Source organism: Nasonia vitripennis, chromosome 1, assembly GCF_009193385.2.
Source record: "Nasonia vitripennis strain AsymCx chromosome 1, Nvit_psr_1.1, whole genome shotgun sequence".
In the NCBI taxonomy this organism is placed as follows: Eukaryota; Metazoa; Arthropoda; class Insecta; order Hymenoptera; family Pteromalidae; genus Nasonia; species Nasonia vitripennis.
This window is the reverse complement of record NC_045757.1, coordinates 2,144,956-2,170,157: the sequence shown is the minus strand read 5'-3', so window position 1 is coordinate 2,170,157 and position 25,202 is coordinate 2,144,956. Positions and strand designations below refer to the sequence as shown.

The 25,202-nt window shown below is 50.9% G+C and overlaps 1 protein-coding gene across 3 annotated transcripts in view; it reads left to right on the top strand.

Annotated features, from left to right (window-relative positions):
- Positions 1-25,202, top strand: part of LOC100122747 (phosphatidylinositol 3-kinase regulatory subunit alpha) — a 48,999-nt gene that overhangs the window by 16,647 nt on the left and 7,150 nt on the right. Inside the window, exons 7-16 of one of the 3 annotated variants that reach the window (XM_001606295.6) lie at positions 10,824-10,933; positions 18,817-18,951; positions 20,723-20,984; positions 22,857-22,949; positions 23,044-23,229; positions 23,294-23,422; positions 23,506-23,710; positions 23,794-24,009; positions 24,459-24,810; positions 24,898-25,145. In XM_001606295.6, coding sequence (XP_001606345.2) covers positions 10,824-10,933; positions 18,817-18,951; positions 20,723-20,984; positions 22,857-22,949; positions 23,044-23,229; positions 23,294-23,422; positions 23,506-23,710; positions 23,794-24,009; positions 24,459-24,810; positions 24,898-25,145 — 1,936 coding nt within the window. Of the gene's footprint in view, positions 1-4,451; positions 10,934-18,291; positions 18,605-18,816; positions 18,952-20,722; positions 20,985-22,856; positions 22,950-23,043; positions 23,230-23,293; positions 23,423-23,505; positions 23,711-23,793; positions 24,010-24,458; positions 24,811-24,897; positions 25,146-25,202 lie in introns of those variants that run through there. The other 2 variants (XM_031922251.2, XM_031922252.2) reach the window with 2 other exon arrangements.

The following is a 25,202-nucleotide window of genomic DNA, read 5'->3' as shown; positions in this document are numbered from 1 at the left end:
GTTACAAAAAGGAAACTTTCAATTTACAATTCCAGCTGCAGATCCTCGCTTATCACATCTGTCAGCGGTAGTTCTCGAGTACTCGCGCGCACGTGACACTCGTCGTCGCGGCGCGAGCTACACACACAGACACCGCGTGCGGCTCGGAACGAGATTTCGCCGCGGGATAGCGCAGCAGTTTGCAATTATCGTAATTGCATTTTTTCGCCGAGCTTTTTGCCTCGACTCTCCGCGGGAGTAGACACTTTAGCATCGAGACCTCGCGCGCGCGCGCAAAGGTTAAGGCTGATGTACAAGCGAGTCATGCTTAAACGCAAGGCTCTTTTTATGCCCGCGACGTAACCTGCCACTACTCCTTTTTACAGCGCGCCTGTGATTCTTGCATTTCAGCGATTCGAGTTGATTCTCCCGTCTCGTTCGTCTGAATTCTCTGAAAAAGCTAGCGATTACCGACCGTCGGTAATCGAATCGCGGGTCTACGGGTTAATTTTGCCGTGTACGCGTGCACCGACACCGAAATTACACTCGGACGAGTCTCCCGCTCGCGTTGCAACAGCCCATACGCATACGGAATTTACCGAAGCGATTACCGACCGCGCGCACTGTGAGCCCACCTTAAAGACAGCCTCGAGGTTAGAATCGCATGATGCAACGTAATTCATCATCCCTCCCTTCCTCCTCGCCCGGCTCTCTCGCGCGCGCGAGTTTTGTGTATAAATCATACGAATGCTAATGCACTCGCGTTGTCGGGAATAACCAAAGAATCCGAGCCAGAGAGAGAGAGAGAGAGAGAGAGAGAGAGAGAGAGAGAGAGAGAGAGAGAGAGAGAGAGAGAGAGAGAGAGAGAGAGAGAGAGAGAAAGACCTCGAATTTATGCAGCGGTCCGCGAATCGCTAATTGTGCGACTGCACTTGACTATATAATACTCGTTCGCGGTTGAGGTTATGTAAAGTCGCGCGGGCATCGCAGCTCGAACGGAAAATATATCGATGACATTATGCGCGCGAGCTCGCGGGAAAAAGAATTCAAGGCCGAGCACGGCATTATCGCTCTAGAGTGAGACGTTACGAAAAGTTGGAACGTCTCTCTCTCTCTCTCACACATACTCATCGCGGGTAACCTCAACGCAAGTATACAGCTCATCAGATTTTAACCAAGCCGTGCGTACGAATTTTTACGAGCTTCCGTGTCGCTCACGCTGTATGTACACTTCCAAGGACTTCTCGACGCCCGACGACCTATATAACTATGTGCGCGTAAAAACGACTCGCGTACACGCTTCTGCATCATCCGAGTGTCCTTTTTTTCGCGTGCTCGGCAGCTCAGACGAAATTACAGCTATTGCGCTATCCATCAGACTGCAGTTATAGATTTTTTTCTTCTACACACACACACACACACACACACACACACACACACACACACACACACAGCAGTAGCAGCAATGCGAGCTTTTTCGATTGCGTTCGTTTTTAATGCATCGCGGCAGATCCGCGGTTTACATGGGTACCGTTGAAACTGTTTTCCGCGGCGCGCGCCGATCGAGAGCCGTGTGATTTACATCTTTCTCGGCTTTTTGCGCGCCCCGCGTGCTTTCGGAACGAAAGGAAAAAATCGGAGCGAGGGAGTAATCATCTGTGCACTCGTTGCTTAGTAATCCAGTTATACTCGGATACGCCAGCCGTATGCGGACTGCAAAAATTCAGATGATAATCGTACACACACACACACACACACACACGAACACACGGTAATCTCATCGTCGGGATCATTAATTGCAGAGCCTTGACCCTCGCGTACATGTATGTGTACGTATATCCCTCTCTCCCCCGCGGATGCATCCAATCGCGTCACTCGACAAGAGAGAGAGAGAGAGAGAGAGAGAGAGAGAGAGAGAGAGAGAGAGAGAGAGAGAGTTCACCTCTTCTGTATGTTATACGTCGCTGTGCAAAAATGACCGGCCGGGCTTTCGCAAGCACGTCCTTGTCGCCGATGTCGCTCGATGCGTGGGAGGAGCTCGAACAGCTTTTCCGGGAAAATTCGGAGCGACGGACGCAGATCGGAGGATTATACTTTTCGCCTGTATATTATTACGTGGTTTAGAAAAAGACCGACCAGCGAAATTAGGTCCAAGGACGAGCGCACTGGAAAAATTATGCGGCTCGAAACTCGCAGCGTTTCGGCCGCTGCATTATAGGGGGGTGTCCCATCGATTTTCTATAAAAGCTGAGGCGTATAATACAACCGTGCAATTTGCCAAACGGTCTCTCGCGGCCGTCCTCGCGCGCATTCGTGACGCAAACGGAAAACTGTTAAACACGGCCGAAACGAGAGGTCGTCCTAGTTTTACAAGAAATTCCTGGAACCGAACGCGCTGCGAGGAAAGTGCTTCGAGGAACATCGTCGGTAATTCATCGCTCGAAAACTGTCGAATTTTTTTTCAACTGTGTCTCGTCGTACGGATATACAGTCGGCCGTACATGCCCGTACATGTCGGAATAGACCGAGCCAACGGGACTCCATTCGAGTTCAGAGCTGTATACTATATAGCTGTGTGTGTGTGTGTGTTGGCGAGGCGGCTCGTTTTTCCGGCTACTTTTTCTGCCTGTAAAGTTCTGCAGCTAGTTATAGCTAGCGCGGCTCGTCTTCTTTTTTGCAGCTCGCGTACCTTCTCTTTCTCGCTCTTCTCTTTGCCCGTCGTGGTTTTATGGATTTCTCGGAACTTTTGTGCCTCATGGGCGTCCGCCTCTACTGCGAAAACAGTAGTGGTTCGTATAAGGAGGACAGATCGTTTGTGAATCTGCCACTCCTGACACTTTGTCTTTGATGCTCTCTCTCTCTCTCTCACTCTCTCTCTCTGCGCGCGTATAAATAAACGAAGACCCGTTCGATATTCAAGCTTAAAATTAGCTTCCGGTAATTAATAATACGCGCCGACTATTTTTCGCCGCATCGCAAGCCTTTTTTTACGCCTAACGAAGTTATGAATATTCTCGATCGAGAGCAGGATGACAATCAAAGCTCCCCGCAAAATGGACTCAACCCCCCGAAAAACTTTATCAAAGGCTTTCACTGCTAAAAATCATGATGCAGCGTATACCCACTCCACACACGCATACACACACGTACAGGGGAGCAGCAGACAGCGACTCCGCGCGCAGAATCCCGAACGAGGTTCGCTCGCTCGCTCGGCAGCGGGCTGACAGCTGAAATCGCGCGGCGACCTTGAACACGATCCTGCCATCGTCGCCTGCATCGATGTCGCCTCGCGCGCATGCGCGAGTCGATCAGCCGCTTAGCTGTCCCGGGGCTGCTCGTCGAGCTGCTATGCGCTGCTATTCCGCGGCTGATTGCAGCTCCCCAGAATTTTCGCCCTCGAGATTTTCCGGAGAACGCGTCGAAGCTAGAAGGATATATACATATATAGTTAGCCGACTCCGATTGCGGAAATCTCGGGCTCATTCGGATTTTCTTCGTGTACAAGCTTTTCACTCTCTCGGGCAGGCCTTGTTCCGAGGGCGACGTTGCACCCTCGGGGCAGACGGGCGCGTGCGCGCCTCCGACTGCTATACGGAGAAAAGAGTTTGCGGTGTGCCGGAAGATGAAGTTCGAGGGCTGCGGGGGAGGCCGATCCGGGCGTTGTTCGCATTTTCGGCGCGATTGGAAATCCGGCGGCGATCGAAGGGTGCGAGCTGATTCCAGGACTCGTGACTTTTCGAAAAATGCCGAACACGCGGAGACGGACGCGCGGATCGTCAGCCGATAAGCTAATGTATCCGCACCGCGACCTCGCGCAGCGCACACATGCGTTACGACTAGCGGTGGGGCTATCTTTAGCGTGAGTAAGAGAGAGAGAAAAAAGAAAGGGACCATATACTCGGGGCGGATTAGTGAAGATTTTCATTTTTAACGCTTGACGTCATATAACGCAGAACCGCCAGCATGTGCGCGTCGCGTGCGAGGCTCGAACGTTTATTTTCGTATACCATAAGCGCGAGTCTCGGTAATGATTTTTTTTCTTTCTCCTCCTCCCTCTCTCTCTCTCTCTCTCTCTCTCTCTCTCTCTCTCACTCCCGTTCTTACCGCGAAAATTGAAAGTCGCCTGCGCGGCCGTCATCGTTACGCGTCTTGGAAATTCGTGCAACGATCGGCCGAATTTTCCACCGCGCGGCATTGTCGGAAAATTATATTTAGAGCCGCGCACACCGCGCCCAGCTGCGTAAACATTCGCGCGATATTATATAGTCGGCTCGCGAGCGCTCGCTGTATGTATGTATGTGAGAAACTGCTGCAGCGAGGGAAATCGCCGCTCGGCGATCTGTCCGCGATATAGGTGTGCGTGCAGTTGCAGAGAGAGAGAGAGAGAGAGAGAGAGAGAGAGAGAGAGAGTGTGCGTGATTCGAATGGCTTTCTCGAGAGGTGCACATAGGCTTTGTCGGAGCTGCCGCTGGATTTTTCCTAGCTTGAAAGGTACCGGTGAATATCATAACTACCTCTGTACATCTGAGCGAAGTCGGTTTTGGACTGGACTCTCGCACCTCCGTATCCGCGAGCCCCAGTGCATGGATAGATTTTGTTGGGTCCGCTCGGGCCGCTCGTTCTGCGACTGCCTGACGTCAAATTCATTACAACCTATAATGTGTATACACGAGAAAAATAAAAACCGCGCCGCTGATATATCTGGCTTACACATCTATTCGAAATCTCTTCTCTTTCGCGCAGATCTATCCGCGCATATTCTAGATGCGAAAGAACTGGGCGCGACGATAAACGAGGGTGAGAAAAGCATAATTAATTCAATCACGGAGGAGGACGCGGAACGCATGGAAATCATCAGCGATGGAAAGAGCGTCGAGCGTGCGTGCGATATGATGTAAAAGTGCGCGAGGAAAATTTTCGAAATCCTCGCCGAGAGATGAAAGGACGAGGGAGAAAAAAAAATACGCGTATACAATCCTCGCGCTCTTGCATTGCGAAACTCGCACGCACTCGAGCTACGGCTTTTAACGCGGCGCGCGCTCGCCTTTTATGAATATTCAAGCGCCGCGCGCAGAGCCGCGATTTACAATATTATCGAACTGTTATAAGAAAAATGCTTTTTACCTCGCGACTCTACGTATATTCGCGCGCACGATTGGCTTGTAACTCATATAGGCGAGAAAGAGTGGGCAGGTCTTTATTGGCTCGGAGGATAATGCACATTTGCATAACTTTTAGTATTTTTTATTTACTTCGCTATGCGGGTCAAGTATTACTTTAACGCGACGATCGTTTTTTTTTTTCGTCGAAAATATATGACCGCGGTTATACATAGTATATGGTAGCATCGCGAGCGATTGCGGTGTCGATTATTATCGAAGCGTGTGGTGTACACGGTTGAAAGAGACACGGGAAAAAAAGGACGTGGTCGCGGGATGGATTCCACATACGAGCACGGGTTATCTTCCTGCGTGCGGTATATAGTGTGCCGGCAACTAGCATATTACAGATATATATCATCTGCGGTCTGTCAGATATATATCACCTGGAAAAGTCTGGGAAGAGCTTCTCGAAAAAAAAAAACTGGAAACTCGCGGCGAGCCTGCTCGATAATTTTCGAAAACGCCGGCGATCGTATGCGCGCGGCTACGAGTGTATATAAATCAAAGAGGTATTTTCGTTGCCGCCAAGAGGCTCGTATATTATACGTGTATTAGTAAATTAGCTCTCGAGCGCGATCCGAAATTTGAAGGAAAAATCCGTCCCCGATTTTCCCCGAAGCAATCTCCGCGATTGGCGGAAAACAGCCGGCGCCGTCTATTTCCGATTAGTTTAAACACCCGTCCAGTCTCTAACCAAGCCAATCTCTCGGCGACGATAACACGCACGAGCGTCCTTCCTGTGTACACAACGTCGTTTATACCTATTCCGAGTCCGAAGAATCGAGTCTTCTCGAAAACGGAGTGAGAGTATAAATTTGAAAAAATCGAGCCTCTACACGTAGACGAAAGGGTTTCGCGTCGGCATATAATTGGATTAGGAAGCCAATATCGAAGCTATTGATTGAAGCTCTCTCGCGGAGTCTAAAATTGTTCTCTCGCACGCGGCGAGACGAGTATTATTCTGAAATAACTACTTATTCGCGAAATTGTCAGCGCTTCGGAGCGAAGTCGCGCGGCAACGGCGGCGGCAGCTTTGTTGCTGTTCCGCATTTCCTCTGCTCCGCGAACGATCGTTTTTTGCCACTTCCCTCGCTCTCCCGACTTATTAATAGACGTTCTCGACGTTTGTTGTGTGTGTGTGTGCGTGTGCGTGTGTGTATGTATACGTGTAGCGAAAAACTGCACTTTTACTCAATCGCGTTTCTCCGAATTAGCCCGACATTCGTCGGATATATTCTACCTTTACTCGATCCAGCGGGGATTGAACCCACCTGTACAGCAATCGATATTTCGACGAACCCTAACGACGTCAAAGGTGGCGTGAACAAAAAAAAAAAATTCCAACTCATCCGCAGAGCCGTGGACAAAAAAAAAGTCATCTCCCTCGAAAAAAATTAGCATCCTCCCGAGGGGCGATCGTCGGCAGTGCTCGGCCTGGCTGGAGAGTCACCTATAGGGCGAGCGAGCGAGAGAGACGAATCGCGGGGGTGGGGAGCGCACAGAGTGCGAGGGCATCGGAGGGGCGGCCGGCTCTCTCTCTCTCTCTCTCTCTCTCTGTGCATCGCTCTCGGTTAGGTACCCGAGAGAAGCTTCTCGTACCGCTGTCGTCTGCTGCTGCAGCGCAACAACGTTAGGCCCGACGCAGAATGGGCTTTTTTCGAGCTGCGCGAAGTTTTCGAAATTTTCGCTCGATCCCTCCTTGCCCGATGCTTCTTTATACAGCGAGGCCTGCGGATTGATTTTCTTTTTTCTTTTCGCCTCGTCCCGGTTAGCGCACTCGGCCTCGGATCGATTCGAAAAACAAAGCCGATGCACCAGAAGGTACTGCACGGACTGCGATCCGGTGATAACCGAAATCGAACCCTAATCCGAGCGCGCCGGGGGTTTCGTCTTTCTCTCGCCCGGCGATCAGCTGTTCCGGCCGGGGATTCGTTCACGTCGTAGCTCCGGAACTGCCCGAACGCTTCGGACGACTCCGTCTCGGCAAAAAGTCGGCTCCACTTGCTCGACTCGTCATCTCGGTCTAGAGCGACTCGAAAAAGCGCTTTCTTCCTCCCAGGAACTACAGCTCGGAGGGCAGGGCGTTCTCTCGGCTTGGTTCGATACGGCCCTGGTCGCCGCTCGTTCGCGACCGGCTGGCTCACGAGGCCGGCTCTCTTGCTCTCTCCAGCCGGCAACGACGGCGGCGGCGCGCTGTGCCGTGGCTATTGACCGAAACTCTCTCTCCGTGTGCGAGTATGGCGTTCGCTCGTTGCCAAGACCGGCCGGTCAGCTGTGTGCAGTGGAAAGAGAGAGAGAGAGAGAGACGGAGACTGCGAACTGCTGCCTCGCGCCTGCGTGTACGTGAGAGGCCAGCAGCAGCAGCAGCTCTTTCTCTTTGCGAGCGTGCGCTCTGGCGATGATGACTGCTGCACACGTGCGTTCCCTCTCGTACGTGTGTGTGTGTGTGTGTGTGTGTGAGAGAGAGAGAAAGAGATCGCGCACCGCGGGTTCTAAATCCCTCGGAGCTCCGAAAAATATTCTTCGGGTCTTTTAATTCCGTGACGCCGGTTCGATATCCAGCGACGGGTTCAAAGTCCCCGACCCGGAGCAGGTAGCGTAACTTCGAATTCTGGAAAGCGCGTCGGAAGCGATGCACCTTCCTCTCGCGCCGGGACAAAGGGAATTTTCGGGAAAGCCGGTGGAAAGCTAGCAGCAGCAGCAGCGCCGCCGCGAACAGCTGAGGGGGAACGGTCGAAAGCCGGCGGAGCGCGGAGGGGAAGCAGCTAGCGCTCGCTGTTACTATACAGCAGTGTCTCTCTCTCTCTCCCGCTGTATAAAAAGCTGGCACACGGACACACACACAGAGCCAGAGTCTCTCTCTCTCTCTCTCTCTCTTCGCGCAGTAGTAACAGCCGGAGCAGTGGAGGCGGCAGAGGAGGGGCGCCCTCGCCTCGTCTCACTTTGCGCTCTCGCGCTCGCACACACGTACATGTATATAGCTATAGGGGGCTTTGTGCCGTGTGCTGCGCGATCTGGCTCTCGGCTTCTTTGTGTGAGCGCGAGCGCGGCGAGTGCGCGTGCGCGCGCGCGGCCGCTTTACTCTGCTCCGCTGCTGCTGCTGCTGCTGCTGCTGCTGCCGAGCGAGCTGGCGGCGGCGACGACCACGGCAGTTCCTCGCCTGGCGCACCGACCGACCGATCGGCCCCGCGAGCGAGCTTTTCGCGTTCTCTCTCTGCTCTGCGCTCTGTGTGCGCAGCGACGGGTGCGTGCGTGTGTGCGTGTGCGCGAAAGACACGGACACAGAGACAGAGAGCCGAGAGTCGTAGCCGGCGACAACGACGGCCATTTCGACCGCTATGAGGAGGACGGACTGAGCGAGAAGCACCCGGTGCTTATCGACCGGCGCACAGCTGCATTACAGGCAAAGACCGGCCGGGCGGCAGAACAGAGGAGATCGCCTCCCGGTGCGAGGCAGCGGAGAGACAGAGAGAGAGAGAGAGAGGAAGAGGCAGAGTCACAGCGAAATTCGAGGGAGAGAAGAAGAGTCGAGCGGCGGGCCGCACAAAGGAGAGAGGACCGGCGAAGCTTCGATCCGACCTTATCGATTTTGCGGCCCGAAAAGAAGAAGGGGAGCAGCAGCAGCAGCAGCAGCCGCGGAGAGAGGGAGGGTGTCTGTCTGTCTGTCGTGTGCGGACACCACACTACTCCTCCACGGGGAGACAGAGACTTTGCGGAAATTGAAAACCGAAGGGAAGATAGCTTAGGAGGAAATTCGAACACGGCGCGCGTGCGTGTGGAATACATTTTCGACAAGAGAGCAGAGAGCCGATTAGCGGCGACCTTGAGCCAGCCAGCCGAGCGAGCGAGCGAGCGGTAGTGGAGTCTCGCGCCGCGGGTCACCGAGCGAGTCGACTCCACATCGCGCACACAGTGAGAGAGAGGGAGAGTGAAGGATAAGGAGAGAGGACGGCGGGTCGGCTACTGGTTTTTGGCTTTCCATACAGCGGAGAGCGTGTGTGTGTGTGTGTGTGTGTAAGTGTAAGTGAGGGAGTGCTCCACACACACGGGCAGGCGCGCGATCCTAGTCTTCTCTCTCACTCGCTTACTCGGTTTTTCTGCTCGTCTAAGCGGGCGCCAAACCGGTTTCGATTCGCTTCGGATCTCTCGCCGAGGAACGAATTTACGACTCGAGGAGGAGGAGGTGGAGGTGGTGGTGGTGGAGGAGGAGGAGGAGGAGGAGGAGGAGGAGCAGCAGTAGTAGGAGCCGAGCTAAGCGATGCCCGCCGAGCGCTGCCGCTGCAGAAGAGGAGGAAGGAGCGACGAGCAGCTCTTCTCGGCCGTACTCCAGCGCCGCTGCTGACTGACCTCGCGCTCGGATATATCGGCACTACACGTGGAGGAGAGACGAGTGCGCGTGTGATGCGTGTGTGAGTGCGTGCTATGAAGAGGAAGTAGAGAGAAGAGCAGCAAAGTGCGCGCGGATAGAAGCTAACCTCAAAAGTGGAGTCGCTCAGCAGCAGTAGCAGCAGCAGCGGCAATGGCTTGCGGATCGAGCTCGGCGCCGAGGGACGCGCAGGACTCGCCGGAGAGTCTGGCCTGTGAGGTCGACCGCCGCAAAATCTAAGCCCCGCGCTCTCTCCCTCTTGGTCTATAGCCGTGTACGGGGAGCTCGATGTGCAGCAGCGAGGAGGCAGCACTACTACTACTACTAGCGGTAGGCAGTCGATCGTCCGGAAGACGAATCAGCAGTGATGAAGCAACGCAGCACCGTTGTATCGGCAGCAGCAGCAGTAGCGGCAGCAGGAGTAGCTCAGGTGCAGTCACGTAGCAACAGCGCCGCGCCCGGCTGCGACGAGCAGCAGCAGCAGCAGTCGCTCATCATCAAGCAGCAGTTCGAGAACAATGCCAGCGGCAACAATCTACTACAACCCGACGAAGGAAGCAAGCAGGCGCCGGTCAAGTCACCGGCGATGTCGCGCCTGCTAGCCGTCGACTCGGAGAATTACATGCTCCGCAAGGGCACCAGCAGTGATCAGCAGCAGCAGCAGCAGCAGCAGCAGCACCAGCAGCAGCATCGCAGCACCGCCGCCGCAGCAGCAGCAGCTGCCGCTGGTGGTATATCTATAGTTCAGCTGGCGACGAGCGCAGCACCCAACGCGCAATCGCAGCAGCAGCAGCCGAGCAATGGGCACCTCAGGCGCCAACAGCTCGTCTACAACGGGCAGAGGTCGTCTCAGCCCGTCAAACCTCAGCAGCTCAGCAACGGCTGCGCCAACTCCACCGCCGCCGACGAGGATGCGGTTATCAAGAAGAAGAGCGGAGCCAGGAGCTGCGCCAGGCTGGCCTCGTTTCACCGGCTCCTGTGCTGGTGCGACCTCGACAACGAGGAGCGGACGTCGTTGCTGGTCAACGGCAGCGGCGGCAGCAACAATAACAACAACAACAACAACAACAACTACAGCCACAATTCGGAAGGGAAGAGCAAAAAAGTGCCGGTCGAACAGAAACGCGCGCAGGATAGGTTAGCCGACGAGGAGGACGCTCGCGATATTCACGACGTTATAAAGAGTACTGAGGATAGGAATGATAACAGGGATGTCGTTGACGGTTTGCCCGCCGGTGGCGAGTCCTCCCCATTCTTCCATAATACAACATCCTCCGAGCGGTGTTGCTGTATGTGTGGTTCCGTTTGTCCCGCAGAGTGTCACGCGTGCTTCCACAACGCCTGCGCCGAGCGGGCCGCCCAGCGCCCCTGCCAATGGAGCAGGAAGGGTCACGCGCTACCTGGACAAGTCTACGATACCGAGAAGGTGAGTCTTGCACACGATAATCTTCAATTGTCTTTTTTATCCGCGCCCGAGCTGTCCGGTTCGCGCCGGTTACGATATCTCGAGAGGATACGCGAGACTCTCGCTTTTTGTGAGGCTAAGCGTCATTGTACACGCGATATTTTTTTCTTCTTCGCCGTAACAGAATTAGAAGCTCAGCGAGAACGCGGAATTCGCCGCGCCGGTTTTTATTCGCCGAAGAGAGAAACGAGCCTCGATCGGAGCACTTCACGAGAGTCTACACTCTGTATCGCGCACGAGATCGGTAAAAATCGAGCCGCGATAAGCCTTTCGAAAAATCATCGCTCGTTGATAATGTAATCGTCCTTCTTAAGGCCGCCGCGGAAAGGAAAATTTATTTATAGAGACGAGGATCTTCTTCTCCTTCTTCATTTTCTTCCGCCTCTTCCTCCTCGGACGACGGCGGCTTGATTCGATTTCACGCGTCAATCGCTAAACGAGCGAGCATATACAGCCGGATAGAGAAAGAGAGAACGACGTTAAAAACGAGATCGATACACTCTCGCGGGTCAGAAAAGTTCTCGAGATAATGCACACATGTAAAAAAACGTACGCACGCGCTCGACTCTAATTGCGACGCTTTATAAAGCGTATGCACGACTCGGCCAATTATGCAGAATTAAATCGGCCAGACGGTGAGGAACATTTTTACATAATTAGCGCGCACACGCGAGCGTCAGGTGGCGCTGCTATAGAGCGAGATATTTGATTAGATTTGTTTAATGCCTGCTGCTAGTGTGTGTGTGAGTGTGTGTGTGTGTGCGTGCACGTGTGCGCGAGAAACTCTTAATTGTGATGAATATACATCGAAACTTCATTTGGAGCTGCGCGTATACGTACACTTTAGATCGCCGGCTGATAATTCGAGCATTTAAATGCCTTTGCACACGGAACCATATCGTCGTCGTTAGTTTTCGTCATTGTTAGCGTTCGTTAATAAAGGAGTCATGACTGGTTTCGCTTATGCATAAGCGTCCAGAAGATATACGACGAGGACGGTATAGATCAATGAAAAATCGCACTCGGCTATCTTCTGTTACTTACTCCGCTCCACGCGCGAGACGACGCGGCGACACTGAAATAAATCCAGGCTAATTGTATCAAATCAGCATTAACCTCGATCGGCTCTCTCCCAGCGATTTTTCGAAAAAAAGCTCCCATTTCCAAGCTTCTTCTTCTTCGCGGATACGCGCCTGCGTCGTTTAGAGTTCAGCACAAGTGTATATAATGATGATCGTTAATACAATCAATCATCCCGCTCGCGCGTGCAATTATTGACAATGAGCGAGGTCGATCGCGTCTCCGCTGCTGCAATTGCTCTCCTCCTCGGGATCATTTTCTCTCCGGTTTCGTTTTTTTTTCGTTTCATTCACTCCGCGGTCTCTCGTTTCGAGGTTATGTCCAATTTTTTTCGGACTTTCACTCGCTGCCGCTGCTGCAGTCGTAGAGGAGGTGAAATCCGGCGCCGCGGCCTCAGAGAGTCGAAAATAATTGAAATTTAAGATGATTTATAACTACCGCGAAGTTTGAATAACGATCGTGCGCGGAGAGCGATTATATGTACAGGCTCTTCTCTCTTTTTTCTCTCTCTCGAAGAGACAAGCGCGCCGATAAATTCGAGCGAGTAATTGGAATGTAATGCCTTATTACACTCCGCCGGACGTCGAAAACGGGCTTTGATTAAAATTAATGCGGGAGGGAGAGCTTTCCAATCGATGAAATTTCCTATGCAGCGTGCATTTAACAAAAAAATCACGTGCATAAGAGCTGTCGAAGGAGCGGCACAACACACACACACACACACACACACACACACACACACACACACACACACACACACAGACGCACGTGAAACCGAGACAGCTGAGCAAACTCGCGACGGCATCGGCAATTATCGAGTGTGTACGTGTGTGTATACACGCGATTCTCGCGACGATCAATCTTATCTAAAAATAAGCGACGAACGATCTTGAAGACTGCTCCGAACTCCCACGCAATTAGGAATAAGTAGCCGCGCGGAGATTTAATATCGCGATGGCCTCTCTCGCTAGCCCGAGTGTATGCATGCTCAGAGAAGCACATGTGCGGCGTCGAGAGAAAAAAGACGGAAGAAGAGACTCCTATCTCTAAAAATGCTCTCCTGACCTTCGGAGCGCGTAACGCGCGTGCACGCGAAAAAAATCGCTCGTCGCTGCGGTGTGTGTAAGGGACGGCCGTCAACCTAACCTATAAAAGTGCTTCCCTTCTACTCTCTGCCGCTCTCGCGTATACGTATAGCCGGCGCCGCGCGCAGGTATGCGCGATTTATCGAGCGACCGAAGACCGGCTCTATACTTAAACGGATTCCCCTGGCTGCGGGCCAGGAATCGCGCGTACTTTGCGAAATTCGCGAAGAGAACTCTGATGCTCTCTGCCCGCGCGCGCGTGAGAGAGAGAGAGTGTACAGTATGTGGAGAGGATTGAAGAGAGAGAGAGAGAGAGAGAGAGAGAGAGAGGCGCGCAAACGAGGATGGAAATGCCGGGAAATAATGGGACGGTGACGATTTTTTTTCTCCCTTTATGGTTCGTTTGATTTGGCAGACCAGCGGCATCCAAATTGAGGACTCGAATATATTCGCCAATTTAAAAAAAAAAAAAAAATAATGACGAGTCTCTGCGATCGAGATCTCAAGAACGCGCCTAGAAGATATAACAGTGAATATAATGACACAGATAGATCCGACTCTCGGCGAGCTGTTACGTGTGCTCTTCGCTTCGTCCGACTGAAAATTCGTGTAAAAATCAGACCGTCTTCCACACACGGAGCGAGGCTCTTTATCGCGCGCGCTCGGGGCTTATCGGCGGCTAAATTACAATATAAGAATCAGCGTTATGAAATCCCTCAGCGCGCGCGGGTTACGTCTCTCACGCGCTCGCGGCCAATTAAAATAATCTCCCTCGTGTGTATAATAACGCATGTGCACGGAAAAAACGTCCGATATTAGATATACTTCTTCAACTGCGTCTCGAAAAGAGATAGCGATATGTGCGCGCTGTTCAACCCTTCATCTCCATTGGATTCTCATTAGCGCGCGGGCGCGAAGGGGCGATGATCCGAAACGCACGCACTCGATCGATCAATCAAGCGCACTAGCTTTAGTCCTCGCGGCAGCTGATTGCTGCAAATCCTCTCGTCGCCTCGAATGACTGGGCGAAAAAATCCCTTGATCCTCTCGGGGGCCGAGGGCTACTACCGAGCGTGTTACACATTATATATACGTGTATCGTTTCTCTTCTGCGAAGGCGATTAATTCTCTCTCTCTCTCTCTCTCTCTCTCTCTGTCTGCAGCGACGATGACGCCGTCGAACATTATCGAATCGCGCGCGCGTGTAATCGCAGCGGCGTATATATGCTCGTCCTCCTCCCTCTCCCACCTCGCACTCAGCGTATACACATATATAGACGTCTAATCTCTCACGTCGTACGTGCGCGCATGCAGCAGTCGCGCGGTCTAGCTCTTTCTCTCTGTCTCTCTCTCTCGCTTGTGCTCGTGTGTGAATTTAGACGATGACGAGACGGCGACGACGCTGCTCTACATTATGCATTATACATTCGCTCGCTCGCTGCTGCACGTGCGGACGTGCTGCGCGACGGCGATTCTTTTTGGCATCGGAGAGCAGCGACGTGCGTAGACAGAGAGGGAGAGAGAGAGAGAGAGAGAGAGAGAGAGAGAGAGAGAGAATTTTCGCTGTAAAAGACTCGTAATGGTCGGGCGGGTTATGCAAGCCGAGAGAGCAGACTTTTTCGAAATATCGCGGCGTCGTTAGATTTTTCGCGACGAGAGAAAAAATCCCGAGAGAGATGCGGCCTTATCGCGAGTCAAGAGTTCAGAGTATATGCTCTCTTTCTCTCTCGGGGAGAGAGAAATTTCGCGGCTGATCTCGAAGGGAATCCCGCGTATCGGCGCGAGGCCTAGTTTTCGAGATCGCGCGGGCGGCTAAAAATCACACGGATGAGTTAGCAAGTGTACCGGCGTCTTTTTCTGCGCCTCGAGACGAAAATACACCGCGCGAGCGAGAGACATCACTTATCTCGGGATCATCGATCGAGGCTTCGATCGAAAATACACACGTCTTGGCTTGACCGCGTTGACAAAAGTTCATTGCCAACTGCGACGCTTCGAACGCGCGGCTTCCCGCTCTTAAAAAATAGGAGAGGCAGAATTTTTATTCTTCCTTCTAATAGCCCTTTCATCATTTTAACGACCGGCTTCATAAATCTGATATCTATTTTTACCGGAGAATCCGAAGAATCCAGCTATATGCGTATACGCGCGCGAGAGAAAAAAAAAGAAGGCAAAGAAGAAGAAGAAGAAGCGAATATCCTCCGAAAAACTCGGCCGATTCGTCGTAAACGACGGCGCCTGCGGTGTCGCGACTCGAAAGAGAAAGAGAGAGAGAGAGAGAGAGAGAGAGAGAGAGCCGAGAGTCTCGGCGGCGCCTCGGAAATGGGGAAACGTCGCGTAGAAGGTCGCCCGTCCAAAGTATAGACATGAATATCAAATATTATGTGGCCCCCACCGCAACGACGCTGCTGCTTTCTCCTCTCCGTCGTCTCGTCCTCGCTTTTTCTCTCTCGCTCTCCAGATTCCCGTATATATCGCGCGCCGATCGGAGGAGGAGCCGATCTCCGCCGCTGTCTCTCTCGCCTTTTCTCGAGCTAGAGAGAGAGAGAGAGAGAGAGAGAGAGAGAGAGAGAGAGAGAGAGAGAGAGAGGGACCGAAGCTGGAATTTTCCGCTGAGACACTTTTTCACCGAGGTTTACGTTTTTTCTCGAACGCTTCGGTCGCGATTCTTACTCTCGTTTCCGAGCTCGAAAAGAGGCGCGCTTCTAAAAAAATACACGTGTAAAATATTTGCCCCGCAGCGGTAGCATGTTTTTCCCCGGATCTCCGCACGGGCCATATTTGCTTTTAATTTTCGTGCTTCGTACCAAAACAGTATCTTCCTGTGCAAACAAAGCGTGCTGCGCAAAAAAAAAATGCACACGCTCGCTCTTCTCTCCTATATACAGCGGTGAGCATATATCGATGTGTATATGGAATTCAAAGGGCCGCACGCATGTACGCAGACACGCAACGCGCGATTTCGCGAAGAACCGCAGAACTCGTCCTCACAATGATCGGCTCTCTCGGCCTCGCGCGCGCGAGCGCGACACGACCCACCGAAATAGCGTTAATGGCCCGCGCACGCCAAAAATATACATATATACAAGGCGCGCGAGCACACACGCTATATAACTCGAATTCGCTGCGTGTCTTTTCAGTCGTTTAAAATGCAAATGCGGTGCCGCCTTTTTTTCCGCCGTTTTCTGTCTGCCTTGGATTTCTTTATCTTTCTCTTTAAATAACGCCACTGATCATCTCGTGCGCTCTGTGTGTGTAGAGCGATAGTGACGATACCTGAGCTGCTGTATACACGATACGTGTGTGTATACGGGCATCATTGTTATCTCTCTCTCTCTCTCTCTCTCTCTCTCTCTCTCTCTCGATGCAATGGGTTTTTTCTCCAGAGTTCGATGACACCTCTTCTCTCGCGCGAGCACAGAAAAACCGGAGTGACTAATTAGGTCAGAGAGCGACGACGAGACGTACGGCAGCTAATCGCAGACTTTGACCTTCGGAGTAGAATTTTTTCTCTCTCCCGCGGCGAGATAAGAGAAAGAAATCATTCGATTATTCGTCAGAAATAAAATCCGCCGATCAATTATTCAATTAAAGCCTTATCGCGTAGGTGTATCTCGGCGAGATAGAGACTTGCCGATAAAGTCAGCCGAGAGGAGAAGAAAAAGAAGCTCGCGGATGATGCACGTCGTAACGCGCGCGTACCTCGTGCCGGCTGTGTGTGATAAAAAAAATCTCGCGATAATCCGCGCCTGGAATTTCGTCATCCGTCGGAGGCTCGACTGCTGCACCGCCGGGGAGACACAAAAAAGAAAGGAACCGCGTGTACATCAGTGCAAGAATTGAACGGTCACCCGATAAGACGCTTTTATCGCAGCGGATTTCGCCGAATCGAGGATTGTTAATCATACGGACGGCTGTACTCTTATCTCTCGTGTGTCTGCGGGTATTATATACTGAAAATAGTCCGGCTCTTTTTTTCGTCGATCGAATAAGAGATTCTAGATCGATCGCGTAATTCTTAATTAATATTTAGAAATCGCTTATCGACGGATCTCGTACATAGATTTTCACCTCTTTGAGCGCCCTCTAGATAAGGTTCCTCACCTTCGATTTTAACCAAACTTGCTGTAATTATTTCTTATACTACCAGTAACAATAATCCGTCTTAAAAAAAGGGATAATAGGTGTGTAAGCCGAGCACTTAGACAAGAAAGTTTGAAATTTCTCGTTTTGGGGATCGGACTTCGGCAGCGCCCTCTAAATCGAGTTCCTCATCAGGGATCATCGCCAAAACTGACATTTAGCCATTTTTTAAGCAAAATAATCATTATCCATTATTCAAAAACGACCAACTAAAAAAAAATTTTTCGTTGCTAGAAACGTTGCGAACTTCAACTACATCGCGCGCGCTCGAGTGTCCTTATCGACGCGCGCCTCTAGTCATTCGAAAAGTCTCGCGGAAGCAAGGAAGGTTCGACGCGTTGTCTCCGCTTTTATTGCGCCACATTTTTATAAAAACCATCGTTCCGCTGACTAGGCGTTGTGTGGAAAGTGCGTCGCAGAAAAATAAGAGATAGACTTCGCTAACATTCGTCGGACTGTTTCGTCACTCGACCCCCCGATACTATATTACTATATACGTTACACGTTTGGGCGCCAAATCGACGCTCGCATCACGCGGATTATCGAAGAAAGTCTCTCCTCTCCGCGTGTGCAGATAAGGCGCTTTATTAATAAATCGCGCGCCGCAGAGATAAGAATGCATTATAAAGAGAGGCTGAAGATAAGAGCGATACGGCAATAGCTGCTGCCGTTGCGCGCGCGCAGGTGTCGTCTTTTGCGAATAGCTTAATACACGCTCTGGGTTTTCCGAGAGATCTACTCGGCTCGCATAAGACGCAAAATTGCACAGTGTACAAATGTATCTATATAAGTTGTGGGGGTATAATATAACACACAAACACACATACACACGCATCACTCTCGCTGATGCGACGACTTCGGCGAGTTGGTGTAGGTTCGGTTCTCGGCCATGGTTTTTCTCTCCGCTGCCGATTACACACGCCGGCTGGGAATTCCCCCGATGGCACTAGACTCGAACGTTTTGGGGGCTCGTCTTTTAGAGTGGGGTCACAACGTGCGCGACTTCAGTTCAACTCTGACGCTCGAGGCGTTCGCGTCGTGTGCAACAAAGCGCAGCGTTTTCATCGTCGAGTGAGGAAACAGTGATACAGCTTGAGAAAAAGTTCCGAGTAAAAATTTGTGAATCGATCGGAAAACAATCAAGATGCTTTACAAAGGCTGTTCCAAATCGCGCCATCAGCCCTGTCTCGTACCCACTGCACCGAAAATGTACTTGATAACGCTTGTCAAGCCGAAGGTTTCGAAGTTCGAGCGACTGGGCAAACGGTGCGGTTGGATCGCGAAGCGCGCCGTCAGTCGGTATCGGAAAATTAATGCAAACAAGGTTCGTTTTCCTCCCTTTTTGCTGTCTTCTCGGAAAAATGAATCGCGAAAAGCTCGCAAATATTTTCGCCGTCCTATCGATCGCAACGCAGCTCGCGCAAACACACGTTCCGATTGAAACAGAAAAAAAAAATATCATCCATACCCCTGGCGCGATGTTCTACGAAGCAAATTGTTTTACATGCGTTATTCGCGCTTCTCTCTATGTTACAGCCCGTGAGTGAGTGGACATCGCTGAACGTCGTCGAGTGGATGGCGGCGTTAAACCTCTACCGATATGCCGACGTTTTCAAGTCGAAGGACATCAAGGGCAGCGATCTGCTTAACTTGGACCGCGAGAAGCTGATGGTGAGTACCTTAGACGTTCGTCTTCTTCTTTCGCCTCCGATGCACGTGACTCGCTTACACTCAGCGGCCTCGTGGACGTGCAGCGGAGTACCCATAAGTATCCAGTTATAGGCGGTTCCAAGAGATATGGAACAGAACTTCGATTTTCCTCCTGCAACGTTGACATACGGAACGAAATTACATAAAACTACCCGCCGTCGCTGCCGCCGCTGCTGAGCCGGGCGTAATTGAATATTGTGCAACCGCTTCAAATAAATTTGATACGCGGCGATAATTTTAAAATTTACCGACTCGCGATATTTCATGGATATATATATATATAGTATACGCGGACACACAGACACACATAAGCGCGCGCGCGCGCGGGTGTGTACGCATAGCTTAATCAAGTTTTCCGGTGGTGCGAGCTGCCAGCGGTATTAAATGACGCAAGAGTCGTATAATTTTTCTAGCAACGACGACACGCTCACATAAACGCTCGCGATCGCATAATAACACGAAAAATACAACGCAGAAGAGAGAGAGAGAAAAAAAAACTCACGCGCAGGTGATTCATTGAGCGATTTATATTTGCATTCGTATGGTAATCGACGATTTTTCGATCGCGATCTTATACACCGAGGGATGCGAACAATGTGTGTGTGTAATAAAATCGATTTGAATCCTATATACGGCCGCACATAGCTTCTAATTGGGTCTCCGCGACCCGCACGGTGGCGCCGTCGCGTTATTATTATTTTTTTTTGCACTTCCCGCTAAGCATCGGAATCGCGTAATTAATAATATTCAAATGGGAGTTTTATCGCCGATTTTGACTTATTTATTGCGAATCGTCTGCTGCATTATTCAGCGGCGAGCCATACGCATTTCTGGAGTTGGGAAAGAAAAAAGAGCGGCGGTGCTTAGCAAACGTAAGCGGAAAATTCGTAAATCCTCGGATTTTTCTACGACGGGGATCGCTGTAAATATAAGCGACGGGCGACAAGCGAGAAGCAATGAAGTCGTTATTGCTATATATACTTACGTAAACGCTCGCGGCAGAGTGAGAGCGAATCGATATTTTTTATTAAGGGACTGTGCCGCGCTCTCGAGCCTCGTTAACTTAACAGGTCCAATTCGTGCTCGCGCGCGAGTATAGCTGCTCGATAGCCGGCGATGAAAATGGAAAAAATAGCATTTCAAAGTGACGAACGAGCCCGTATGGGGGCGAGGTCTCTTGTACGGCCTTTTCTATCGCGAGACTCTCGATGATCAGCTCTCCTGGGCAGCACGTGTGCTCGTGTAAATCGTTTGGGAAAGGTTGACGTTTTACCGAGTGAAAGCAACGCGACAACGCATATTCGCTCGCCTGTAGACGTGGTCGAAGGGAACCGATCTGACTTTTCCTTAATTTTCCTCTGACACACTTACGCGCGCGCGAGTCGGGAGTTAATGAGTTATGGGTTTGATAGTTTGTTATCGATGAATTTTCTCGCTTTCGTTTTACACGCGGCTTCGTGTGAGAAATGTTAAATATGTATATTTCCGATATCGAAGAGCTTTGATATAAGCAATCCAAAGGCGGGATTGTTTCCGCGCCGTGTAAACGGGGGCAAATCCATTCCGGCGAACGTGACCCAATCGTAGATTTTTTCGTGACTCGAAAGCGAATTTTTATACTCTCCCCGATACCGCCGAGAGAGCCTCGTCATTATTCAGGCCTGCGCACACATATGTGTCCCGTGGAAATGATCAACAAACGAGGAATTATTTACGTTCTATCTTCTTCCAGAACATGGGCATAAAGGATGAGTTCCACCAGAAGAACATACTCGTGTGCATCGAGGAGCTGTGCCAGCCGTCGACGTCGCCACCAACGTTACCCGGTTCAGAGGCACCGTCTGCGCCTCCGTCCGAGCATCAGCAGCAGCAGCAGACAACGGCTACGTCCCAACAGCACAACCTGGTGCCGCACAGCTTCAGCGTTCTCGAGAAGTGCGACAAGTGCCATAAGTACCTCAGGGGCCTCCTGCACCAGGGCTTTCTCTGTCAAGGTGCTTATATGTTTTCTCCCGCTCGAGAGCCATAATCGAAAATCGTCGCCCGACGCGACGCCCGGTAACTCGCAATTTCCAGATCAATCAGCGCGCGAGGGGGGCCGAAGTCGATTTCCTGTCCCGAACTTTTCCACGAGGAAAATCTGCGAGAGAGAATATCTCTCTTGAAAACGTGAGGCCGTCGTCACGTGCCGTTCCGGGAGGTGGTGCGAGTTTGAAAAATTATTAAAATCGGAGTCACGTTTCGAGAACTGATCTCTCTCTCTCTCTCGTGCACGGATACTAGTTGAATTCTTTCCTCGTCGCGCAATTTGTCGCTGTATTGTGAGTGTGTAGCTTTTTGCCCGGCTGCGATTTTCCCTCCAATTCCGAAGGTCGCGATAAGGGGCGGGTCGAATAATCAGGTTTTTAAAAGTCGCTTGCTTTTGAAACCCACTCCGAAAGTTGCACCGAGCATTTCCTTCCAACGCCCCGATATAATTCATTATAGAGACAGTATACGCTAGCATAACGCTTCGAGGAAGAAAAAACAGGGCTGAAAAAGTTAGACCGGGATATTTGCATGAGCGAATTGCCGGGGCTTTTATTGCGGCTATAAACGTGCCTGAATCGCCAGAAATCGCGAGCCGCCGCGCGCGCGAGTGCACGTGACCGCGCGAAATTACATCATGAGCGAACTCGAAATTAATTCGGACACACTCTCCGTGCACTTCGACTAAAGATCATGCCAGTGCAACGTGTCGCGCTACATTACGCTCTCCCGAATCTCGGCTTTTTCCACGCTGAAATCGCCGCTCCGACGAGCCTCGCGGATTTTACGCTCGACAATGGCCTGTCGCAAAAAGGTGAGGACGAAGAGAAACGAAAAAAAGCAAGCGCTTCTAACGATCCTCTCCGCATTCCTCCGCGCGACTTTTTCCTTCTTTGCATTTGCAAGATTCTCTTTTTGTTAACTGTTATTCTCACCTACGAAATCCGAATTAAAATAAACGCGCGCCGAGAAGCGAGATTCCAGACTGTGGAGCCCGCCGTGCGAATTATCACGTGTTCGACAAAAGAAACACAGTAACACACTTATCTCTCGGCGACTTCCTCGAGAGAGAGAGAGAGAGAGAGGCCCGGAATAAAAATAAACATGAATCACTAATGGCACGAGAAAGAGAGACTTGTTTGCGCGTCTGTTTGTATACCTTCGCCCCAACCCAACTCGCACGATATAAACACGCGGTTTGTTTACCCGCAACAATCTTTCCAATTACTCGTCAGCTGTTACTCAATAAGCTCCTCGACTAATCCATGCTTATGCACGGAGAACAACGTTTACCAAGCAAAACAACGCGAGGTTGACAGACCGGCTTTATTTATTATTATTTTTCTTTAATAAACTCGCGAATATGCGGCATCTCGTGCGCCGATAATATCAATCTCGCGAGAGTACGTGACCGCGGAAGCTGCGAACGGTTTATTAGTCGGCTTTTGCCGTTTGGCGCGAGAAATCGATCGTGTTTTATACGCGGCAAAACTTCCATCTATACAAGCTCACCCGTGAATTGTCTCTTTAAACGTTGTCGTAAAAATAAAAAGAAGTGTAACATGTAATTGAGCGATCGTTATTGAGACACTTGGGAGGCGGTGAGTCAGAATTTCGGTGCAAGCGGCTTCGTGAGTCACCGGCGAAACTTGCATAAAAATTTATTGACCCATAAACAATGCTATTTTTTGAAATATTGTGAAAATTAAGGTCGTTGCTTGCCGCGATGAGAATTTCCTTCTTTTTCGTCACTGCGGCAACGGATGCGGTGGTATTATCGTACATTTTCTAACTCTTTACAAGCGTGGTTATTAATGGATGTGCCATGATGGTTTCAGATTGCGGACTGGTCGCGCACAGAACTTGCTCGGCGACGGGCCTGCCGATGCCCTGTGCACCATCGGACTCGCGAGTCAACAGATTTACTTCAGGTGAGTGTCAAATCAAAGCCGATATAAGTTACAATTAAACGAAAAAAAAAAATATATATATATATATATATAATAACAATGCTTGTAATTGCAGTGTTCGGTCTAGCGCTGTGCTCGCAATTCGATGCGACGACGCGCAGTGCGCCGCTTCTCGTCGAGAAATGCACTCGCGCCCTGGAGGAGCGCGTCGCGACCGATCCGAACCTCGACCTCTACAAGATTTACCACAGCAGTCCACCGAATGAGCAGACTCTCGAGCTCAGACAGCAGCTCAACGAAGGTAAGTTTTCAAAACACTTTTTTCACGGAACACGAATAATAATTTTCTTTATGGTACGTTGCAGATGTGCGAAGCATCGACTTAAATCTCTACACGCCACAATGCATAGCGAGCGTGCTGAAAAAATTCCTCCGAGAGCTGCCCGATCCGGTGATCCCGGTCCAGTGGTACGACAAGTTTCTGGAAGCTTCAAGTGAGTATACGCGATTCAATTATATTGAGTTGATTTATAAAGGAAAGAGCGGCACTAACCTTTGCGTGTTAATTGTACAATAGGTTCGGGTGACGAGCAGTGCGCGTCGCGGCTTAGCCAGATGGTCGCCGAGCTGCCCCAACACCACCGAAGCACGCTGCGCCACCTGATGGGTCACTTCTGCCGTATCTGTCGTCTGCAACACGCGCGAGGCTACACGGAACCGCCGACCGTACTCGTCCAGGTCCTCTGCCATCTATTTCTCAGACCGCCCTGGGAGCACATTATGTGAGTCTCCGCATTTCTTAGTTTTTTTTTTAAACCAAACGTTTTTTCGATTTTATAACGAACATTCGAATTCTCGCTTGCAGCCAAGTGGTCCACAACATCGAGGCGCACATACGCATAATGGAACTGCTACTGCTGCAGTGCGACTGGGGAGAGCGTCTACCTGAGTTTGCGAGCGCGCCTCTGCTGCCGCCGCGCAAGGTATCGAGGCCTCAGTTCCCTGTCATTGATCCTGCCACCGCGTTCGCTGGTCTCGAAGATGAGGTTAACCGCGAGCGACAAATCCTCGAGTGTCAGAGGTACGTACGCTGTATTGATAAAAGGGATTAGTAAGTAAAGGTACAAATGATAACACGGTAAAGAACGGATAACGGACGGACTTGCAACTACAAGTTTATGAGTTTTGTATACGGAGATGCTCGGGCTTGACCTTCGATAGGATTCAGAAGATAATTCTTAAACCCTTAATGCGATTTTTGAATAGAGGTCCTTTCGAAAGTTTACCTTCTTTTCCACGTCCAGCTGCCGACTTCTAGCCGCGCGTTGTTATTCGCACATCCCACTCCCACTCTCTAGCTGAAAAATTTACAAGCCCCGCAGTAATGCATTGACCGTCGACTAGAGTGTAGCAAGAACATTATTCGTACGTGAGATTTCGCAATGTCTCCTTTGCAAAAATCTTTAAAAAAAAGATGGATAAACTTTGGGAAACGCAAAAAGGTACATTGGAGCTGTTAACTATTTTCAGCAAAGAGCAGCAGTCGCAAGCATTGAGGCCACGCACGCTCCAGGAGGCTGAATGGTACTGGGGCGATATTACTCGCGACGAAGTCAACGAGAAGATGATCGATACGCCGGACGGCACCTTCCTCGTGCGCAACGCCTCCTCTAAAGGTGGTGAATACACTCTCACTTTACGTAAAGGCGGCGCAAACAAGCTCATAAAGATCTGCCACCGGGCTGGGAAGTACGGATTTTCCGAGCCCTACAACTTTAACTCGGTTATCGATCTCGTCGACCACTATCGCAACTGCTCGCTCGCCCAGTACAACGCCACCCTCGACATCAAGCTGCTCTATCCGGTCTCACGATTCCAGCAGGTTAGTTAATTACGCTAAATGCAATTTTTATCATCGAATGCCGATTATTGGCCAAGCGAATTTGCTTATTATTGTTTATTGCTTCAGGATGACGAGATTGCGAGCACCACAGACATGGCCAAAGTGATCGCTAAGTACATCGAGCTTGACAAGGATGTGACGGAGACGATGAAACAGTACCAGGAATGCTCCGACATCTACAGCCGCACGACCTATGAGGTCCAGCTCAAGCGACAGGCCCTCGAGGCCTTTTCCGAGGCTATCAAGATGTTTGAAGACCAGATGAAGCTGCAGGAAAAGTTCCAGAAGGAGGCGCAGCCACACGAAATTGCAAAGTAAGTCAATTTTTTTTTACTTTTTTTAAAACTTCTTTAAGACTTCCTTTGAGCAAA